Below are 22,307 nucleotides of genomic sequence, written 5' to 3' on the forward strand. Positions count from 1 at the left end.
AATCTGTACCTCTACCGGGTGTAGTTAAGTATTTCCACCACCACTAGATGTCAGACAGAGCTCAGTGCTGATCCCCTGGATTCATTGGTGATGATCAGTCACACACTTTCATGCCTGGGATCGCTGCCCTTCGTGTTATGTCTATCAGCCTCACAAACAGACTGAAGACAACACTACTCAACTGTCAATGACAGCCAGACAAACAGACAGACAGACCGACCGACCGATGAAACTCTCAATATGCAGACAGAAAAAAAGACATAGAGTTATTCTAAACTGAACTCTACACAGACAGACAGTACCTATTTTGGCTTCAACAACTTTACAGTACAACGCTAGAGACCACATCATGAGGTTTGGACATAATAACTAAGAAGGTGTTGGACAGAAGAGACTATCGGGGGCCTGAATACCTCCAAATGGTGCTACACTAAGATCATTGAAGGTGTGCTGAAGGACATGACATATTGAAGAAGGGGTTGTGTATCATCCTTATTGCATTGCAGTGCTCGAGGCGTCACTACAGACCCGGGTTCGATCCCAGGCTATGTCACAGCCGACTATGACTGGTAGATCCATGAGGTGGCGCACAATTGGCCCAGCGTCGTCCAGGTTATTATTATTATGTTAGGGGAGGGTTTGGCCGACCGGGATGTCCTTGTCCCATTGCACTCTAGCGACTCCTTGTGGCAGACCGGTCGCCTGCAGTCTTACGGTGTTACCTCCAACACATTGGTGCGGCTAGCTTTGGGTTAAGTGAGCAGTGTGGCTTGGTAGGGTCGTGTTTCGGAGGACGCATGACTCTTGACTTTCGCCTCTCCCGAGTCTGTAGGGGAGTTACAGCGATGGGACAAGACTGTAACTACCAATTGGGGAGAATTTATTTTTTTACTCTGTTCCATTTGATCCACTGTCTCATCAGCCCAGCCAGGCAAAGTATTAACTAGATCTCCACTATAAAAAAACATCTAGACTTTATCTCACATTTCTTTTCAACTAAAATGTCATTTTCAACAGTGGAGATTTATATAACCTTTCTGTCTGTCTGTCTCCGACATTTGCAACATTGTTTTAATATTCAAATTCGATCTCCAACTGTCCCATGGTGGGGCAAAGGGGTTGAGTACTTATTGACTCAAGACATTTCAGCTTTTAATTTTTAATTCATTTGTAAACATATCGAAAAACATGATTTCACTTTGACATTATGGGGTATTGTGTGTAGGACAGTAATCCATTTAATATTCAGGCTGTAACACAACAACATGTGGAAAAAGATAAGGGGTGTGAATACTTTCTGAAGGCCCTGTATATACATATAAAGTGGGTAAAACAGCTTGCACCTGTACTGTCTCCTTCTTCTAGATGGTAGCGAGGTGAACAGGCCGTGGCTCGGGTGGCTGAGGTCCTTGATGACCTTTTTGGCCTTCCTGTGACACCGGGTGCTGTAGATGTCTTGGAGGGCAGGCAGTGTGCCCCCGTCGGGCTTGACCTCACACCCTCTGGAGAGCCCCGTGGTTGTGGTTGGTGCAATTGCCATACCAGGTGTCGGTACAGCCTGACAGGATGCACTCAATGGTACAAAGCCACATTTCTTCAGCCTCCTGAGGTTGAATAGGCGCAGTTGCGCAGTTTTCACCACATTGTCAGTGTGAAGGCACCATTTCAGGTCGTCAATGATGTGCACGCAAAGGAACTTGAAGCTTTTGACCCTTTCCATTGCGCCCCTGTCGATGTGAATGGGGGCGTGATCTGTCTGCTGTCTCCTATAGTCCACGATCAGCTACCTCGTTTTGTTGATGTTGAGAAAGATGTTATGTTTCTGGCACCACTCAGCCAGGACTCTCACCTCCTCCCTGTAAGACTGTCTTGTCGTTGTGGGTAATCAGGCAGACGACACACTATTGTGTCCTCTGCAAAGTTGATGATTAAGTTGGAGACGTGTGTGGTCAAACAGTCATGGGTGAATATGGAGTACAGGAGGGGGCTGAGCATGTTGAGGATCAGTGTGGTGGAGATTTTGTTGGCTACCTTAACCACTTGGGGTCGGCCCGTCCATGACCCAGTTGCACAGGGAGGGGTTCAGACCCCCGACTACAGCTCAGCCCTGAGATTAGTGGTGAGCTTGAAGAGCACTAGGGTGTTGAAGGCTGAGCTGTAGTCAATGAACAGCATTCTTACATAGATGTTTCTCTTGTCCTGCTGGGATTGGGCAGTGTGCAGTGTGCAGTGGTGATTGTGTTGTCTGTGGATCTGTTGGGGAGGTATGCAAATTGTAGTGGGTCTAGTTTGCCGGGTAAGATAAAGACAATTTACCTACCTTAAATTTGGCTGCTTTATTTAAAACAGGAGATCTACTTTGTGCATGAAACAAGGCTTTACAACAAATGTTTGCAGACAGATTATTTCACTTATAATTCACTGTATCACAATTCCAGTCGACAATCTTCTGGCATATCCTTGTCAATCCTTGTCATATGAAGAGAAATTACGGATAAAACATATCGGTGATCATCAGCCATTGGACATAAACATTACACAACAAGTCGGAAATTTCAAATACAACAATGAGTGGTTTAGAAGGAATCAATGGCTAACTGCAAGCATCTCAAAGCTATCATTATTTTGGTTCCCCTGCCTGCTGTTCAGTGGAGAGGGTGTGTTGTCCAAGTCTGAGTTGAATGATTTAAAACATCTATCTGAAAGGGTTTATTTTCCAAGCTTAAAAGGATAAACATTCACATTCAACACCATGGGCCAGAAAAGGTTGAATATGTTGGCCATGCTGCCAATCCAGCATGACTTCTGCCCCCCATTCAAAACAACTGAAAACTCAGAACTGGTAAAACTCAGACTTCAATGCATTCAAGACAGCTGGGATCTTGGGGGGAAAAACGAGCTTGGACTGGGAAAAAACGAGCTTGGACTGGGAAAATACGAGCTTGGACTGGGAAAATACGAGCTTGGACTGGGAAAATACGAGCTTGGACTGGGAAAAAGCGAGCTTGGACTGAGAAAATACGAGCTTGGACTGGGAAAAAGCGAGCTTGGACTGGGAAAAAGCGAGCTTGGACTGGGAAAAAGCGAGCTTGGACTGGGAAAAAGCGAGCTTGGACTGGGAAAAAGCGAGCTTGGACTGGGAAAAAGCGAGCTTGGACTGGGAAAAAGCGAGCTTGGACTGGGAAAAAGCGAGCTTGGACTGAGAAAATACGAGCTTGGACTGGGAAAAAGCGAGCTTGGACTGGGAAAAAGCGAGCTTGGACTGGGAAAAAGCGAGCTTGGACTGGGAAAAAGCGAGCTTGGACTGGGAAAAAGCGAGCTTGGACTGGGAAAATACGTTTTGAACGGTCATCCTGAAGATCATTGACGTCATTTTTGCTGAAAACGTGGGGCTCAAAACAGGTGGGCCTCTGCCCTGAATGACGGGTCGCCACCGATGCCATAGTTTGTACATCTCAAGTGTTATATTGCTTATATAGGTCTCTCATTAGTCTCTTAGTCATCATTTTAGGGAATGCTGGAATTATTGAATTGTTTTGCCTACTTTGTGTATTATAATTAGCTCACGTGCTTTTCTTCACGAGGAGGGGATACTATATAATCTTGTTGGGTCTGTAACCAGTGACAGTCTCTTCCCATTCAAATATAATTCCAGTTGATATTTCAAGGGTTCTTTTTGTTGCGCAATGTGCTGTCTTTGCGCTGGAATATTGTATATAAAAGTGGATCCTCGTGATTGTATTTTCGTTCCTTTTTAGACCACACAGGCCTAATAAAATAATAAAATGTTGTGTAGTGGCTTTGCTGGCATGCATCTAAAAAATAAAATGGGTTCAGTTTGTCCCATCAAGATGCACATGCTAAAATCGCCACTGCACACAAACGCCCTTTTATGATGTGTTCTGTGTTGGCCTCTCCGTAACCACCGCTGGGAGCAATGTCGGACTGCTCTTTATCCAGGTCCAGAGAAAGTTTTCTAGCAGGAGGTCTGGAGCTTATTACTGGGCTGTAGCAGAGAGAAGAGAGAGAGGGGGGGGTGTTGATAAAACTACGGTCTCTCTCCCAGCGCTCAGAGCGCTATTTTCTGCCAGGCTTTGAAGCGGACTGAGAGAGAGGAGAGGGAGAAGCAGGCTTCATTCATTATAGCGCCGTTACACACGTCTACCATCCCTAAAGCGTGGACCGGACAGGCGTAAAGTTTTTTTTATCCAGGATCTGAAGAGGCGACTTCAGTGGGAAAGTTAAACGTCTCTAATAGTAGGCTAAAATATATGTTGCGTTTGTTTAAGACGAGGCATCGCATCGTTGCAGCGCTGATACGTTTGCAGAACCTCTTCTTAGTTGGGAAGTCAGTTTCACATAGTTGGCTACTCAGTGACATTCGCATCTTTTCGGCTGGAAACCTTGACGGACTAAATAACGTGATTTAGTTTGTGTTTAGCACGCTTGTGGGATTTTAACTGGAGACGGAGTTCTTTACATGCAACAGTATTTTGTATGAGAAAACCATGGCACAACAGAACAGAAACGGAGGGACTTCATTAAACAACAACAACGGCATCGATAACACCAAGAGGAAACTGTTGATAGGACTGGACCTCTTCTGCCTGCTACTAGGTGAGTTTCAAAGACATATTAGTCCCAACTGTAAACAAATGAAATTACTTGACAGCACGGAATGAACTATAACGTGACAAGAACGTGACAATAGTGTCACACAGTAATGTCACCAAGGAAAAGTGCGGCCTATAACAAATTGGGCAATTACATAACATATTCAACACGTTAAAGGGTGTGACCAATATGTGTAAATCTGAGCTCACTATAATGTACTATCAGTGAAAACAGAACAACTGTCAGTGTGTCATAACAGAGAGAGAGAGGCGGCGGGAGTGGGCACGCAACCATGAGCAGAGAGAGAGAGAGAGGCGGCGGGAGTGGGCACGCAACCATGAGCAGAGAGAGAGGCGGCGGGAGTGGGCACGCAACCATGAGCAGAGAGAGAGGCGGCGGGAGTGGGCACGCAACCATGAGCAGAGAGAGAGGCGGCGGGAGTGGGCACGCAACCATGAGCAGAGAGAGAGAGAGGGAGAGGCGGCGGGAGTGGGCACGCAACCATGAGCAGAGAGAGAGAGAGGGAGAGGGAGTGGGCACGCAACCATGAGCAGAGAGAGAGAGAGAGAGAGGCGGCGGGAGTGGGCACGCAACCATGAGCAGAGAGAGAGAGAGGGAGAGGCGGCGGGAGTGGGCACGCAACCATGAGCAGAGAGAGAGAGAGAGAGAGAGGCGGCGGGAGTGGGCACGCAACCATGAGCAGAGAGAGAGAGAGAGAGAGGCGGCGGGAGTGGGCACGCAACCATGAGCAGAGTGAGAGGCAGCGGGAGTGGGCACGCAACCATGAGCAGACGCTTTTATCCAAAGCGACTTACAGTAATGTGTGCATACATTCTACGTATGGGTGGTCCCGGGGATCGAACCCACTACCCTGGCGTTACAAGCACCATGCTCTACCAACTGAGCTACAGAAGGACCATGACTCTGATCACGTTAACGAAGTGTGTTAGGTGGACATGGTTCAGGTTGTTAACATATTACATTATTATAAATATAGTATGCCCCTTTGGACATATTGGATGCAGTTGAGCAGCTCATGGTTGGCGGCGGGAGTGGGCACGTAACCATGAGCAGAGAGAGAGAGAGAGGCGGCGGGAGTGGGCACGCAACCATGAGCAGAGAGAGAGAGAGGCGGCGGGAGTGGGCACGCAACCATGAGCAGAGAGAGAGAGAGGCGGCGGGAGTGGGCACGCAACCATGAGCAGAGAGAGAGAGAGCGGCGGGAGTGGGCACGCAACCATGAGCAGAGAGAGAGAGAGGCGGCGGGAGTGGGCACGCAACCATGAGCAGAGAGAGAGAGAGGCGGCGGGAGTGGGCACGCAACCATGAGCAGAGAGAGAGAGAGGCGGCGGGAGTGGGCACGCAACCATGAGCAGAGAGAGAGAGAGGCGGCGGGAGTGGGCACGCAACCATGAGCAGAGAGAGGGAGAGAGGCGGCGGGAGTGGGCACGCAACCATGAGCAGAGAGAGAGAGAGGCGGCGGGAGTGGGCACGCAACCATGAGCAGAGAGAGAGAGAGAGAGTGAACACAACTGCATCCAATATGTCCAAAGGGGCATACTATATTTATAAATAATGTAATATGTTAACATACTATATTTATAATAATGTAATATGTTAACATACTATATTTATAATAATGTAATATGTTAACAACCTGAACCATGTCCACCTAACACACTTCGTTAACGTGATCAGAGTCAGACCGTGAAATAGACGCCAGACAGTGAGAACCAGGACCATGGGACTACGTTTTAAGTGCCACTGAGAGAGAACACATTGTGGTTGTTGACATGATGTGAAGTGGTCAGCCAACATGGCATATGGTGTCCTAAAGACCACTGTCTGACTGAACAAGACTCTGACTCTGAACATTAACCTAACTCAATTTATTAAGTTGCAGTTAAATCAAATCGTTTATAAATGTTATTAACTCTACAGTTTTCAGAGTCTGGAATTGGATATTAGATTATCTCAATTAACAGTAGGAAAGGTCCCTGTGTGTGTGTGTGTGTGTGTGTGTGTGTGTGTGTGTGTGTGTGTGTGTGTGTGTGTGTGTGTGTGTGTGTGTGTGTGTGTGTGTGTGTGTGTGTGTGTGTGTGTGTGTGTGTGTGTGTGTGTGTGTGTGTGTGTGTGTGTGTGTGTGTGTGTGTGTCAAATCAAATTGCATTTGTCACATGCACCGAATACAACAGGTGTAGACTTTAATGCTGCTTATGAGCCCTACCCAACGCAGAGTTTTAAAAACCAGAAAAATACAAATCGTAACACAACGAATAAAATACACAAGAATGAAGATATATACCCGGAGTACCAGTACCATATCACTGTGCAGCAGTATGAGGTATGTGAGGTAGAAATGTACATGAAGACAGCGTAAAGTGACTAGGCATCAGGATAGATAATAATAAGGTATTTGAGGTAGAAATGTACATGAAGACAGGGTAAAGTGACTAGGCATCAGGATAGATAATAATACGAGTAAAATAACGAACAAAGTAGCAGGATGAAAGGATGTGTGTGAAATTGTATGTATGTGTGTGTGGCATCGACATGCGTGTGTGTTTTGTGTGTGTGTGTGTGTATGTGGTGTATGTGATTGCGTGGTGGTTTGTGTGAGAGTGTCAGTGTCGTGTGTGTGAGTGTGTTAAATAATGTATATACTGTATAGTATTGTGAGTGTGCAAAGTCAGTGCAAGATGGGGTCAATGCAGATAGTCTGGGTAACCATTTAGCAGTCTTATGACCAGGGGGAAGAAGCTGTTCTGGAGCCCGTTGGTCCGAGAGCCGCGATGTTCCGGTACAGTGTTTGCTGGATGGAAGCAGAGTAAACAGTCTATGGCTTGGGTGGCTGAAGTCTTTGTCATTTTTTTCGGGCCTTCCTCTGAAACCGACTGATATTTGTATTTGTATGTATTAAAATTAAGGCAGTTTATGCAATTTTAAAAACATTACATTCACAGATTTCACAACACACTGTGTGCCCTCAGGCCCCTACTCCACCACTACCATATAGCTACAGTACTAAATCCGTGTGTGTGTGTGTGTGTGTGTGTGTGTGTGTGTGTGTGTGTGTGTGTGTGTGTGTGTGTGTGTGTGTGTGTGTGTGTGTGTGTGTGTGTGTGTGTGTGTGTGTGTGTGTGTGTGTGTGTGTGTGTGTGTGTGTGTGTGTGTGTGTGTGTGTGTGTGTGTGCCAATGTTTGTGTTGCTTCACAGTCCCCGCTGTTCCATAAGGTGTTTTTTTTGTCTGTTTTTTAAATCTAATTTTACTGCTTGCGTCAATTACTTGATGTGGAGTAGAGTTCCATGTAGTCATGGCTCTATGTAGTACTGTGGAGTAGAGTTCCATGTAGTCATGGCTCTATGTAGTACTGTGGAGTAGAGTTCCATGTAGTCATGGCTCTATGTAGTACTGTGGAGTAGAGTTCCATGTAGTCATGGCTCTATGTAGTACTTTGTGCCTCCCATAGTCTGTTCTGGACTTGGGGACTGTGAAGAGACCTCTTGTGGCATGTCTTGTGGGGTATGCATTGGTGTCCGAGCTGTGTGCCAGTAGTTTAGACAGACCGCTCGGAGCATTCAACATGTCAATACCTCTCATAAATAAAAGTAGTGATGAAGTCAATCTCTCCTCCACTTTCAGCCAGCAGAGATTGACATGCATATTATTAATATTATCTATTATCTCTCTGTGTACATCCAAGTGACAATCGTGCTGTCCTGTTCTGAGCCAATTGCAATTTTCCTGTCCTTTTTTGTGGCACCTGACCACACGACTGAACAGTAGTCAAGGTGCGACAAAACTAGAGCCTGTAGGACATGCCTTGTTGAAAGTGTTGTTAAGTTTTATTATAGACAGACTTCTCCCCATCTTAGCTACTACTGCATCAATATGTTTTGACCATGACAGTTTACATTCTAGGGTTACTCCAAGCAGTTTAGTCGTCTCAACTTGCTCAATTTCCACATGATTTATTACAATATTTAGTTGAGGTTTAGGGTTTAGTGAGTGTTTTGTTCTAAAAACAATGCTTTTAGTTTTAGAAATATTTAGGGATAACTTATTTCTTGCCACCCGCCCAGAAACTAACTGCAGCTCTTTGCTAAGTGTTGCAGTCATTTCAGTCGCTGTAGTAGCTGACGTGAGTAGTGTTTGGTCATCCGCATACATAGACACTCAGTGGCATGTCGTTAGTAAAAATTGGGAAAAAAACAAGGGACCTAAACAGTTACCCTGGGGAATTCCTGATTCTAACTGGATTATATTTGAGAGGCTTCCATTAAAAAACACCCTCTGTGATCTATTAGACAAGACAAGTAACTATTTATCCACATTATAGCAGGGGGTGTAAAGCTATAACACATACTGTACGTTTTTCCAGCAGCAGACTATGATCGATAATGTCAAAAGCTGCACTGAAGTCTAACAAGACGGCCCCACAATCATTTTATCATCAATTTCTCTCAGCCAATCATCCGTCATTTGTGTAAGTGCTGTGCTTGTTGAGTGTCCTTCACTATAAGCGTGCTGAAATTCTGTTGTCAATTTGTTTACTGTGAAATAGCATTGTATCTGGTCAAACACAATTTAGTCCAGAAGTTTAATAAGTGTTGGTAACAGGGTGATTGGTCGGCTATTTGAGCCAGTAAAGGTGGCTTTACTATTCTTGGGTAGCAGGAATGACTTTAGCTTCCCTCCAGGCCTGAGAGCACACGCTCTCCAGTAGGCTTCAATTAAAGATGTGGCAAATAGGAGTGGCAATATCGTCTGCTATTATCCTCAGTAATTTTCCATCCAGATTGTCAGACCCTGGTGGCTTGTCATTGTTGACAGACAACAATCATTTTTTCACCTCTTCCATACTGACATTACGGAATTTAAGAGTATACTTCTTGTCTTTCATAATTTGGTCCGATATACTTGGATGTGTAGTGTCAGCGTCTTTTGCTGGCATGCCATCCCCAAATTTGCTTATCTTGCCAATGAAAAAGTAATTAAAGTAGTTTGCAATATCAGTGGGCTTTGTGATGAATGAGCCATCTGATTCAATGAATGAAGGAACCGAGTTGGCTTTTTCCCCGAAATTTTATTTAAGGTGCCCCTAAGGTTTTTACTATTATTCTTTAAATAATGTATCTTTGTTTCATAGTGTAGTTTATTTTGATTTAGTTTAATCATATGATTTCTACATTTTCAGTACGTTTGCCAATCAGTTGGGCTGCCAACCTAATTGCCATACCTTTTGCCTCATCCCTGTCAACCATACAATTTTTCAATTCCTCATCGATCCAAGGGGATTTAACAGTTTTTACAGTTTTTTTCTTAATGGGTGCGTTCTTATTAGTAACTGGAATAAGTAGTTTCATAAATGCGTCAAGTGCAGCTTCAAGATGCTCTCGATGGTGCAGCTGTATAACTTTTCAACCTCCTGAAGGGCTCTGTGTGTGTGTGTGTGTGTGTGTGTGTGTGTGTGTGTGTGTGTGTGTGTGTGTGTGTGTGTGTGTGTGTGTGTGTGTGTGTGTGTGTGTGTGTGTGTGTGTGTGTGTGTGTGTGTGTGTGTGTGTGTGTGTGTGTGTGTGTGTGTGTGTGTGTGTGTCCAGGGGGAGAGATGTTGCAGATGTTTTAAAGTGCTGTAACTTGCACATTTTACTGCACCTTAATTAAATAGCCCGCCAGGCCCTCTCCCCTCCAGCCATCCTCCCTTTCCCTTATTGCTCATATTACCTGCTGAGAAATATACAAGGAATGGTGTGGAATTGGAATAGAAATAGACATGGAATGTGTGTTTGTGTGTTTCTGAGGTGATGATGGCTCGTTTGAACTGTAGACCCCCTTGAGTGTTACCAATGCCAGCCATCTCTTCTGTTTCTCTCTCGTTCTCCCTCTTCCTCACCCTCTTTCTCTGAGAGCAGGATTAGGGAGTCAAGCCTAACTTTACACATTCTCTTCCACAACCTTCCAGAAAATCCCCTTCAGCTGTCCGTACCCCATCACTCTACAGCAGATTATCTCTCTCTCTCTCTCTCTCTCTCTCTCTCTCTCTCTCTCTCTCTCTCTCTCTCTCTAATTGCTTAAACATGTGTTGTGAGTCAGGGGGAAGGTCTCTCAACTGTAAACCCTGCTCTGTGCACAGAGATAGATGGGCAATTCCACGACAACCAAATTACTATTTGAAAAAACATTGATTTCAAAGTTTAACAAACCATACAACTCTATGCAGAAGGACTACTTTGAACAATTTACACAGGAAATTTCACAAAAACACATTTACTTGAAGAACTGTGCAGATGCAAAGTTCGGTAACAGAATTACGGTAAAATCTCCCACAGTTTTGTTATGCAACCAAATTTTCCAAAAAAACTCTGTTAAATATCTGCAATGAATTAAGATTCTGCAGAAAGAATGGGGTATCAGTTATTACATAACACCTTGAAAATAATATTTGGGTTATTAAATTACAGTAGTTGAAGTGGATTTAGGTCCGGTAATGGAAGTACAGTTACAGAATTACATCATGGGTCTCTTATCTTTACTATACAGAAATGCATAATTATGGATATGAATATCATTCCCTTTATGGTGATGTATCCTGAATAGGTACACAAAGGTAGAAATATGCAATAGCCTTCGTCTGCAAATGCGGGTATTGTTATACACACGGGCTATTATTGTCATGAACTCCAAATCTGGAACAATCATAAACGTCTATGTTCCACACGTTTGTGTGCACCGTCAGTGCAAGAGTGTGGCAATGCAGATAGTCCGGGTGTAGCACTCTTATTGCCAGGGAGAAGAAGCTGTTCCGGAGCCTGTTGGTCCGAGAGCCGTGATGCTCCGGTACCGTTTGCTGGATGGAAGCAGAGTGAAAAAAACAGAACAGCACAGCAGAGCACAGGTAGGAAGGGGGTGGCAGGTCGCCTAGCAGTTAAGAGCGTTGGGCCAGTAACCGTGTAGGCCGCCATTGTAAATATTAATTTGTTCTTAACCGACTTGCCTAGTTAAATAAAAGTTAAATAAATACAAATACGTTTTTTTTTTAACTCAAGGTTACTGGTTCAAATCAAAGGCTGTCTAGGTAAAAAATAAGTCGTTGTGCCCTTGAGCAAGGCACTTAACCCCAATTGGTCCTGTAAGTCGCTCTGGATAAGTGTCTGCTGAATACGTAAACCATTTAGAGTAGAGTACAGTAAAGTAGTCAAGTAGATATGTACAGTAAAATACAGTACTGTTTTCACAACTGTTTTCATACTGTTCTTTATCGTACTCTACTGTGCTGTCCAATCCTGGCCAAACCTGGGAAACGTAGACGCCTATGATTGGTTCAGATTTGGTCCAGCCAGGGCGGACTGACCAAGTTTCAACTACTTTTCAACATCGATGGGCGTCCGGTGTCGGTCGGTGCTCAGTGGGTGAGGATGCTTGTTACAGTAAATGGAAAGAGGGTAGGTGGTAGGTGTCATGGTAGGTGTCAGTCTGAGAGGTGACATTAACTGGGGAGAGAGAGAGAGTGGCAGAGAGTGAGAGAGCGACAGTTTTCACGTTCTTGCTTTAACCACGAGACAATAGAAAGTGAAAGAAAACAGTTATGAGCTGAACATAACAGTATGCCAGTGGAAGGGAGGACAGAAGCAGGTGACACAACTGTGATTTCCCATTGTAGCCTTTTTGGGTAATTCTATCACCGATTTGGTAACAGAATGACAAGTTTTAATCACTTAATAAATCATAAAGTTGATATCAGTAAAAACACTATGATTAATTGGTAGGTCTACCTTTACCTTTCACTTCAGTGAACTTTCATTATTCTCCTTCCTTATGAGGTAAATAAATATTTTCAAGATATGTGGTAACAGAATTACAAGGCAGAAGGTCCCTTTTCTTAAACTTACAGAAGGTAAATCATTTCTCCTAAACTCAATATAAGTGTTGATATTAGTTGTGAAGGGTCTTTACTTCAACATGATTATGTTTTGGTGTATTTCTAATACCTTTTAAGACATTTTCTGGTAGATGTGTTCTAAGACCCTTCTAAGATCTGTCTGGATTCACCTGGTCAGTCTATGTCATGGAAAGAGCAGGTGTTCCTAATGTTTTGTACACTCAGTGTAGCATTTGCTTCATAAACATAGCTGAATTCAGTCTAGAAACAGTTGATTTACAACCAGTGAGTTACATTTCTAGTGGTTTAGTATTGAAAAAACCCTAAACACACACACTGTTTCAACTATGTCATCTCTAGCATATAAACTCAGAAACAGATTCACTGTTTTATATAAACTCAGAGACAGATTCACTGTTTTATATAAACTCAGAGACAGATTCACTGTTTTATATAAACTCAGAGACAGATTCACTGTTTTATATAAACTCAGAGACAGATTCACTGTTTCAAATCAACTCAGAAACAGATTCACTGTTTCATATCAACTCAGAAACAGATTCACTGTTTTATATAAACTCAGAGACAGATTCACTGTTTTATATAAACTCAGAGACAGATTCACTGTTTTATATAAACTCAGAGACAGATTCACTGTTTTATATAAACTCAGAGACAGATTCACTGTTTTATATAAACTCAGAGACAGATTCACTGTTTTATATAAACTCAGAGACAGATTCACTGTTTTATATAAACTCAGAGACAGATTCACTGTTTTATATAAACTCAGAAACAGATTCACTGTTTTATATAAACTCAGAAACAGATTCACTGTTTTATATAAACTCAGAGACAGATTCACTGTTTCAAATCAACTCAGAAACAGATTCACTGTTTTATATAAACTCAGAGACAGATTCACTGTTTTATATAAACTCAGAAACAGATTCACTGTTTTATATAAACTCAGAAACAGATTCACTGTTTTATATAAACTCAGAAACAGATTCACTGTTTTATATAAACTCAGAGACAGATTCACTGTTTTATATAAACTCAGAAACAGATTCACTGTTTTATATAAACTCAGAAACAGATTCACTGTTTTATATAAACTCAGAAACAGATTCACTGTTTTATATAAACTCAGAAACAGATTCACTGTTTATATAAACTCAGAAACAGATTCACTGTTTTATATAAACTCAGAAACAGATTCACTGTTTTATATAAACTCAGAAACAGATTCACTGTTTTATATAAACTCAGAAACAGATTCACTGTTTTATATAAACTCAGAAACAGATTCACTGTTTTATATAAACTCAGAAACAGATTCACAGATGTTTTTATATAAACTCAGAAACAGATTCACTGTTTTATATAAACTCAGAAACAGATTCACTGTTTTATATAAACTCAGAAACAGATGCACTGTTTTATATAAACTCAGAGACAGATTCACTGTTTTATATAAACTCAGAAACAGATTCACTGTTTTATATAAACTCAGAAACAGATTCACTGTTTTATATAAACTCAGAGACAGATTCACTGTTTTATATAAACTCAGAAACAGATTCACTGTTTTATATAAACTCAGAGACAGATTCACTGTTTTATATAAACTCAGAGACAGATTCACTGTTTTATATAAACTCAGAGACAGATTCACTGTTTTATATAAACTCAGAAACAGATTCACTGTTTTATATAAACTCCTTGAGACTTTGAATCCATGTGGAGTACATTTCCTCCACAAACCAACTTCTTCCACTTTAGAAATACAGGCTGGTACGCACACACACACACTTGCACATACCCACACACACATGCACATACACGCACGCACACACACACTCTCACTCTCTTTCTTTGTGATGCTAAACTTGGACAAGCTGTCTGTTTTTATTCACTGGCCTGGTTTAGTGGCGTGGGGGTGAGGGAGGGAGGGGGTGAGGGAGGGAGGGATGAATCTAGAGAAAGAGAAGAGGAGATAGAGGGGGGCTATCAGGGGGAATGAAAGGGGTAGGAATGCGAGTGTGGAGGACTTGAAGAATGTACGATTGGGAATGGGCTTTGTCCTTACCCGAGTGTGTGCTGCAAGTGGGTGTATGTGTGTGAGGGCGTCCGATGGTGATGTTTAAGTGGCAGGAGAACCTCGGGGATAAGACAGAGTGCTACCTGCCACTCCCCCAACACATGCAGGGTTCTGGTGAACACCGTCTAGGCAGACAGTTTATAGACCCTCCTGTTCCTCTTGTATAAATCAGAGATAAAATATAAATCAGCTTCTATACTGTCAGAGAGAACAGCAGCCCAGAGAGGGATTGAGACAGACAGACAGTAAACAGTTGAGCTCTAGTCCTTAATCCCATACTGGCTGTTGGACACATATTACAGCATCTGCTAATTGTCATAGTTGGAAAGAGCATGCACGAAAATGGGAAATACACACACGCCACACACACACATCTCAGGGCTGTTTGAGAGGGGGAAATTGCAGATGTTGCAGATGTTTGTTAAAAGACGTGTTCTCGGTGGAGAGATGCTGCGGGACTGGAGCACTGTGTGTGTGTGTGTGTCTGTGTGTGTGTGTGTTCATGTTCAGACTAGAGCTGGGGAACTATTCAAGATTGGCATCTTTCTCAGAATATAAACTCCAGTCTCTCTCTCTCTCTCTCTCTCTCTCTCTCTCTCTCTCTCTCTCTCTCTCTCTCTCTCTCTCTCTCTCTCTCTCTCTCTCTCTCTCTCTCTCTCTCTCTCTCTCTCTCTCTCTCTCCTCTCCACTCTGACTTTTAATCCAGTTGGCTGCTCAGAAGGCAACAAACAGTGAAAGTAAATGCTAAGTAAATGTAGCTAAGCAAATGTCTCTATAGCGACCAATCTTATTCTGTAAGGACCGAGGCCAGAGATGAGAAGCAGGTTGACATTTAATTATGAACAGACAAAGAGCAAGACAGAAACAGCGTCCGAACACAGATACACCAGGACAAACAACAGTCAATACAGCAGTGGGGAGCAGAGCAGGGGACTGGGAAGGTGACGAGGGAAGGCAGGAGTGGGTAATGCAGGGCCCTCGAGCGCCAGGGGGGGGGGGAGAGCGGGAACAGGCGGTACATATTCATGATTATTAACATTTCCTCATGTCACTGAATTAGCTGAATTTGAGATTTGAGGTAATGTGTGTTTGTGTGTGCAGCCTGGCGTCAGTCTCTGAATAGCATTAGAGTCCAGGGGAATTAGCCTATACTAACGTTCACCACCTATAGGGGCTGTTACCCTTGTCTCTACCTCCCATTAAGACTTACAGCAATACATTACAGCAGTTGTACCTAACTTTAACCCATTCAATCACGTACATAACTTTAACCCTATACTCTATCTCCCCAGTATGAGTATCTCTCCTCAGACACTTTACTCTGACTGACTGACCGGCTCTATACATATTTAACAGGATTTCTTACATTCCTCATCAGCCAGCTGTACCGAACTCTCTTGACATCTGGCGTAATTGTGTGTGTGTGTGTATGTGTGTGTGTATGCACGCGTGTGTGTGTGTGTGTGTGTCGGTGTGTGTGTGTGTGTGTGTGTGTGTGTGTGTGTGTGTGTGTGTGTGTGTGTGTGTGTGTGTGTGTGTGTGTGTGTGTGTGTGTGTGTGTGTGTGTGTGTGTGTGTGTGTGTGTGTGTGTGTGTGTGTGTGTGTGTGTATGTAGGGGCACTCAGGAAAGGGTGGGAAACGGGAAAGGTAGTGTGAGTCGGATGTAGGTGTGTCTCACTTTGCTGTGAAACGTAATACTGTCCGCTTTCCAGCCTCCTCCCTCCTCCTCCCTCCTCCACACCTCTACCTCCCTCTAACCCCACTTTGCCAGCCCCCTCTCCCTCTCCCTAGCTCAATCAGTGGAGTGATGGTGGTAGTGGGACCCTGTAGAGGGAGGAATGTCAGTAGTTTACTTGCAGGCTGGTAGCCCTAGTGTTAGCCAGGCGCCTGTTGGATGGATGACTAATCTAACCATAGGTGGCTCACGTCACAACTGTAAACACACAGTAACACACACATACCAAACAGATTTTGGGTTAATTGTTGTGAGTGGTGCTGTTTATTCTCCGGTAGACCAAACACAGTTGTGTTTACAGATCGGGTCGTTCCAGGAAGTACAGTTATTACATCTTTTTACGGGTCTACTCTAGTCCAGGTCTCTCCAACCCTAGCTGTCAGGGAACAAGGTCGGAGAGCCCTGTTTTAGAGGACACACAGTGACTTGGCTCACGCACTACAGACAGACAGCAGTTCGAATGGGAGTCGTCAGGCTGATATGGGAAGGGGAGCTGGGTTTAAACTCATGTAAACCGGTATGTTTACAGACCTCTTTCCATCAAGAGAGAACATAAACCACACACACACACACACACACACACAAACTCCATTATTTACAGTTCTGTGCATTGATACAGGGCCACACTAACCTATAGAGCCCTCAAACTCAACTCTGGACGTTGAAGACAGTTCCACAGCGTTTTCTTTCTTCATTTCCCCCTCTAATCTGGGACTTATTTAGATATTTAGGTGTGTGCAATCAGGTCGAACAGACAACCAGCAGGCTCTGGACCTCGTAGGGTAAGAGTTGAATAACCCTGCTGTAGAGGGTCACGCATGTGAACATGATGTCTATAGTATACAGGACATTTCTGGTTTGGTATTGTGATATGGTGGTATTATGGTTGAGTTGCTATGGGGTTAGGGTTGGGCCGATGCGTTTGTTATGGTATGGATTCCTTCTCTATTCAGAGCCTGTGTTCTGTTGTGTAGAAGGTGAGTTAGCTCCTGAGGCTTTAGCTCCAGTATTACTGCCTTACATAACTAGACTTAGCTCCTTGCATGTTGTCTACGCCAACCTTCATATAGGGCACCCAGACTTCCAAGAGTGTGAGTGCGTGTTTATAATCTAAGTGGCATCATGCCCAGGCTGATGTGTTTCTCTTAAATAGCCACCTGGTCTCCGGCTGCTGGTTGTACAACCAGGACGTGACAGCATACACAAGAGGATGGCATATGGCAAACACACACACGCATGGGCGCACACGCACACACGCACACACACAGTCACAGCTGGTGTTTGAGGCTACTGGTTGTACGGCTAGATGATAATGATACACTTGCGGGGTTTCTGAGGCCTCAGGGCTGTCATTAGTTATGTTAGTGTAACAGACTGGACTGGCTGTGCGGGCAGCGTATTTGTGCTTGCCATATGCGGTGCCCTTTGTGCTTTCTGTAGCCAGCGTGTGTGATAGGAATAATGATGCCGATTCACTTGACCTGTCCTCTGCTCCTCTGGTCTTACTCCTCTGTCTGTGTGTGTGGGTGTCTGATCTTACTCCTCTGTCTGTGTGTGTGTGGGTGTCTGATCTTACTCCTCTGTCTGTGTGTGTGGGTGTCTGATCTTACTCCTCTGTCTGTGTGTGTGGGTGTCTGATCTTACTCCTCTGTCTGTGTATGTGTGTGTCTGATCTTACTCCTCTGTCTGTGTGTGTGGGTGTCTGATCTTACTCCTCTGTCTGTGTGTGTGTGTGTGTCTGATCTTACTCCTCTGTCTGTGTGTGTGGGTGTCTGATCTTACTCCTCTGTCTGTGTGTGTGTGTGTCTGATCTTACTCCTCTGTCTGTGTGTGTGGGTGTCTGATCGTGCATGCGTCTTGAACTCTTGATTATAATTCCAGGGTGTTTAGCTGTATGTTCTAAGTGTGGGTTTCAAGTTGACGTTTCGAGTGTGTGTTCTGTGGAATTCTGTGTGTGGGCATCACGCATAAACATCTGACAGCCCCTTCTGTCTCTCTCTCCAGTCTCTCCCTCTCTCTTCGCTTTGTCCCGACCATCCTTGACAGGGCCTCATCTCTCCATCTCTTCTCTTCACTGTCACACTGGCCCCTCTGGCCTCAATACGGACTCCCTCTCTCTCTCTCTGGGGGTGGGGAAGATATTCACTGTTTTGGGGAACAATGGTTCTTTTGATGCGTCTGGGCTCTTTGTGCCGCTAACGAGCACTAATAGTCCTCGGGGTAGAGAGAGAGAGGGATGGAGGGGAGAGCTGCAGAAAGGGGAGATAGAGGGAGATAGAGAGTTAGTTCCTCACTGCTTGTGTATCTCTCAGATACTCCCGCCCTTCCGCCGTGTCATTGGCTGGTTATTTAGTTGACAGGAGATACATGTTACAGAGGCTTTCTGGGGCTGTATTTCAGACTTTGTGATTCTATTGTTTGTATTTAGTCTTATCCAGCAAGAGGCGGTTAAAAGGCTGTTATAAGGCTGTTAGTTCTTATCCTTCTCTCTGACACTCTCTCTGTCCTGTTTACATACAGAGGGCTGGAGAGGAGAAGGTCACTGCTAAACTGGAGAACAATACTGAGGCCGCTCACACTATAGCCGGGATTTAACATCCATTGTCTTGATAGAAATAGAAGCTCACACTTACTTCTTTGAGCACGCAAGCACACACACACACACACACACACACACACACACACACACACACACACACACACACGCACGCACGCACGCACGCACGCACCCACCCACGCACGCACGCACGCACGCACGCACGCAAGCACACACACACACACACACACACACACACACACACACACACACACACACACACACACACACACACACACACACACACACACACACACACACACACACACACACACACACACACACACACACACACACACACACACACACACTAACTTCAAGCATCGGCTGTCAGAGCAGCTTACCGGTCGCTGCAGATGTACACAGCCCATCTGTAAATAGCCCATCCGACCAACTCCCTGCCTCATCCCCATATATATATATATATATGTATATTTTCTTCTGCTCTTTAGCACACCAGTATTTTTACTTGCACATCCTCATCTGCACATTTATCACTCCAGTGTTAATTTGCTAAATTGTAATACTTCGCCACTATGGCCTATTTATTGCCTTACCTCCTTACTTCATTTGCACACACTGCACACAGATGTTCTATTGTGTTATTGACTGTACGTTTGTTTATCCCACGTGAAACTCTGTGTTGTTGTTTTTGTCGCAGTGCTTTATCTTGGCCAGGTCACAGTTATGAATGAGAACTTGTTCTCAACTGGCCTAGCTGGTTAAATAAAGCTGAAATAGAAATAAAAAATACAACTAATCTTGTGGGGACACAACATTCAGTCCCATTCAAAACCCTATTTTCCCTGACCCCTAAACCGAACTCTAATCTTAACTCTAACCTTAACCTCAAAACCTAACCTTAATCCTAAACCTAACCCTAAACCTAACCTTAGCTCCTAAACCTAATTCTAACCCTAACACTAATTCTAACCTTAATCTTAAACCCCCTAGAAATTTGCATTTGACTTGTGGGGACGAACAAAATGTCCCCACAAGTATAGTTAAACATGTACACACACACACACACACACACACACACACACACACACACACACACACACACACACACACACACACACACACACACACACACACACACACACACACACACACACACACACACACACACACACACACACACACACACACACACACACACACACACACACACACACAGAGAGAGAGACAACCTTCGTTACAACACTGTATATATACATAAGATGACATTTGTAATGTCTTTATTCTTTTGGAACTTCTGTGAGTGTAATGTTTACTGTTCATTTTTATTGTTTATTTCACTTTTGTATATTATCTACCTCACTTGCTTTGGCAATGTTAACATATGTTTCTTGAATTGAATGGAATTGACCGGGGTAGTAGGCCCTGATCTCTGGCCCAGACAGAGACGGTACACTCTTCCCTTAGTGACAGCTGGCGCTCTGGTGCTCTGAGCCTCTGATATCGGGGCCTGGCGGTAAGGATGGGTGGAGAAAGGAGGAGGGTTTGAGGAGAGGGGAACGAGTAGAGAAATAGAGGAATGGGGTGGGGGTGGGGGGAGGGCGGGGGGAGTCATCAGCTTTCAAAGGGCCTCCAGCCCTACTTTCCAGACCAGGTCTTTGTCCTACAGGGTAATGTAGAGGAACGCCCAGCAGGCCTGACAGACGGCTCTATTCTACACACTGTCCTTTATTCTCTATACTATAAAGCCCTGGGATCTGTGTGCTGCTGGGTCCTATGGGGTCTCGTTTTTCCCTCCTAAAGCAGATATAACATGATGGAAGCAGTGTGCTGGACTCGCCAGTCCCCAGATCATTTGATCTCTGAGCACAGCAGCTCTGCCTCAAAAGTGCCATGTTGGGTTCCCCCTCCTATGGAAAACATGCCGTCTTTCCCCCCCTTATGAAACGAAGACTAAAGGCATATAATACTGCACCAAACAAAATCAATGACAGAAGATCAAGGACTGACCATCCATGATATCAAATGTATAGTTTTAACCATGTTTGAGGCTATGCAGTGTTTGTTTACATTTACGTTGTTTACAAACATTGGAGTTAAACAAGCTTATATCTTGGGTTCTGATGGGGTAGGACAGTTGATCTAAGCTAATGAGGCATATTCTTCAAGAATCAATAGGTATGTGTCATTCATTTATAAGTCCAAAAATTGATGTACCAAAAATGTATGTAGGATTAAGGCTTAGAGGTCAGGGGTAAGGGGAGCTGAAGCAAGGACCTCAGAGTCTGTCTTTTGCAGGTGCCTGTCTGTAAAGACCCCTGGCCCAGAGGCTGTCCTATCAGGTGCCTGTGTGTCTCAGAGCAATCTCTCAGAGCAAGCACCCCGCACCCTCTGCCTAGCCCTAACCCTGCCTAGCCCTAACCCTGCCTAACCCTAACCCTGCCTAGCTCTAACCCTGCCTAGACCTAACCCTGCCTAGCTCTAACCCTGCCTAGCCCTAACCCTGCCTAGCCCTAACCCTGCCTAGCCCTAACCCTGCCTAGCCCTAACCCTGCCTAGCTCTAACCCTGCCTAGCCCTAACCCTGTCTAGCTCTAACCCTGCCTAGCCCTAACCCTGCCTAGCCCTAACCCTGCCTAGCCCTAACCCTGCCTAGCCCTAACCCTGCCTAGCTCTAACCCTGCCTAGCCCTAACCCTGCCTAGCCCTAACCCTGCCTAGCTCTAACCCTGCCTAGCTCTAACCCTGCCTAGCTCTAACCCTGCCTAGCCCTAACCCTGCCTAGCTCTAACCCTGCCTAGCCCTAACCCTGCCTAGCTCTAACCCTGCCTAGCTCTAACCCTGCCTAGCACTAACCCTGCCTAGCCCTAACCCTGCCTAGCCCTAACCCTGCCTAGCTCTAACCCTGCCTAGCCCTAACCCTAACCCTGCCTAGCTCTAACCCTGCCTAGCTCTAACCCTGCCTAGCTCTAACCCTGCCTAGCCCTAACCCTGCCTAGCTCTAACCCTGCCTAGCTCTAACCCTAACCCTTCCTAGCTCTAACCCTGCCTAGCTCTAACCCTGCCTAGCTCTAACCCTGCCTAGCCCTAACCCTGCCTAGCTCTAACCCTGCCTCGCTCTAACCCTAACCCTTCCTAGCTCTAACCCTGCCTAGCCCTAACCCTGCCTAGCCCTAACCCTGCCTAGCCCTAACCCTGCCTAGCTCTAACCCTGCCTAGCCCTAACCCTGCCTAGCCCTAACCCTGCCTAGCTCTAACCCTGCCTAGCTCTAACCCTGCCTAGCCCTAACCCTGCCTAGCTCTAACCCTGCCTAGCTTTAACCCTGCCTAGCCCTAACCCTGCCTAGCTCTAACCCTGCCTAGCTCTAACCCTGCCTAGCTTTAACCCTGCCTAGCCCTAACCCTGCCTAGCTCTAACC

At 44.8% G+C, this 22,307-nt stretch overlaps 1 protein-coding gene across 4 annotated transcripts in view; it reads left to right on the forward strand.

Annotated features, from left to right (window-relative positions):
- Nucleotides 1-4,031: 4,031 nt before the first annotated feature.
- The window catches only part of plpp3 (phospholipid phosphatase 3), a 52,397-nt gene continuing 34,121 nt past the window's right edge, over nt 4,032-22,307 (forward strand). For 2 of the 4 annotated variants that reach the window (XM_046352934.1, XM_046352931.1), the window contains exon 1: nt 4,035-4,617. In XM_046352934.1, the coding sequence (XP_046208890.1) occupies nt 4,509-4,617 (109 nt within the window). In that variant the 5' untranslated portion in view covers nt 4,035-4,508. Of the gene's footprint in view, nt 4,618-22,307 lie in introns of all 4 variants that reach the window. The other 2 variants (XM_046352932.1, XM_046352933.1) reach the window with 2 other exon arrangements.

The sequence above is a fragment of the Oncorhynchus gorbuscha genome, linkage group LG06 (assembly GCF_021184085.1).
Source record: "Oncorhynchus gorbuscha isolate QuinsamMale2020 ecotype Even-year linkage group LG06, OgorEven_v1.0, whole genome shotgun sequence".
In the NCBI taxonomy this organism is placed as follows: domain Eukaryota; kingdom Metazoa; phylum Chordata; class Actinopteri; order Salmoniformes; family Salmonidae; genus Oncorhynchus; species Oncorhynchus gorbuscha.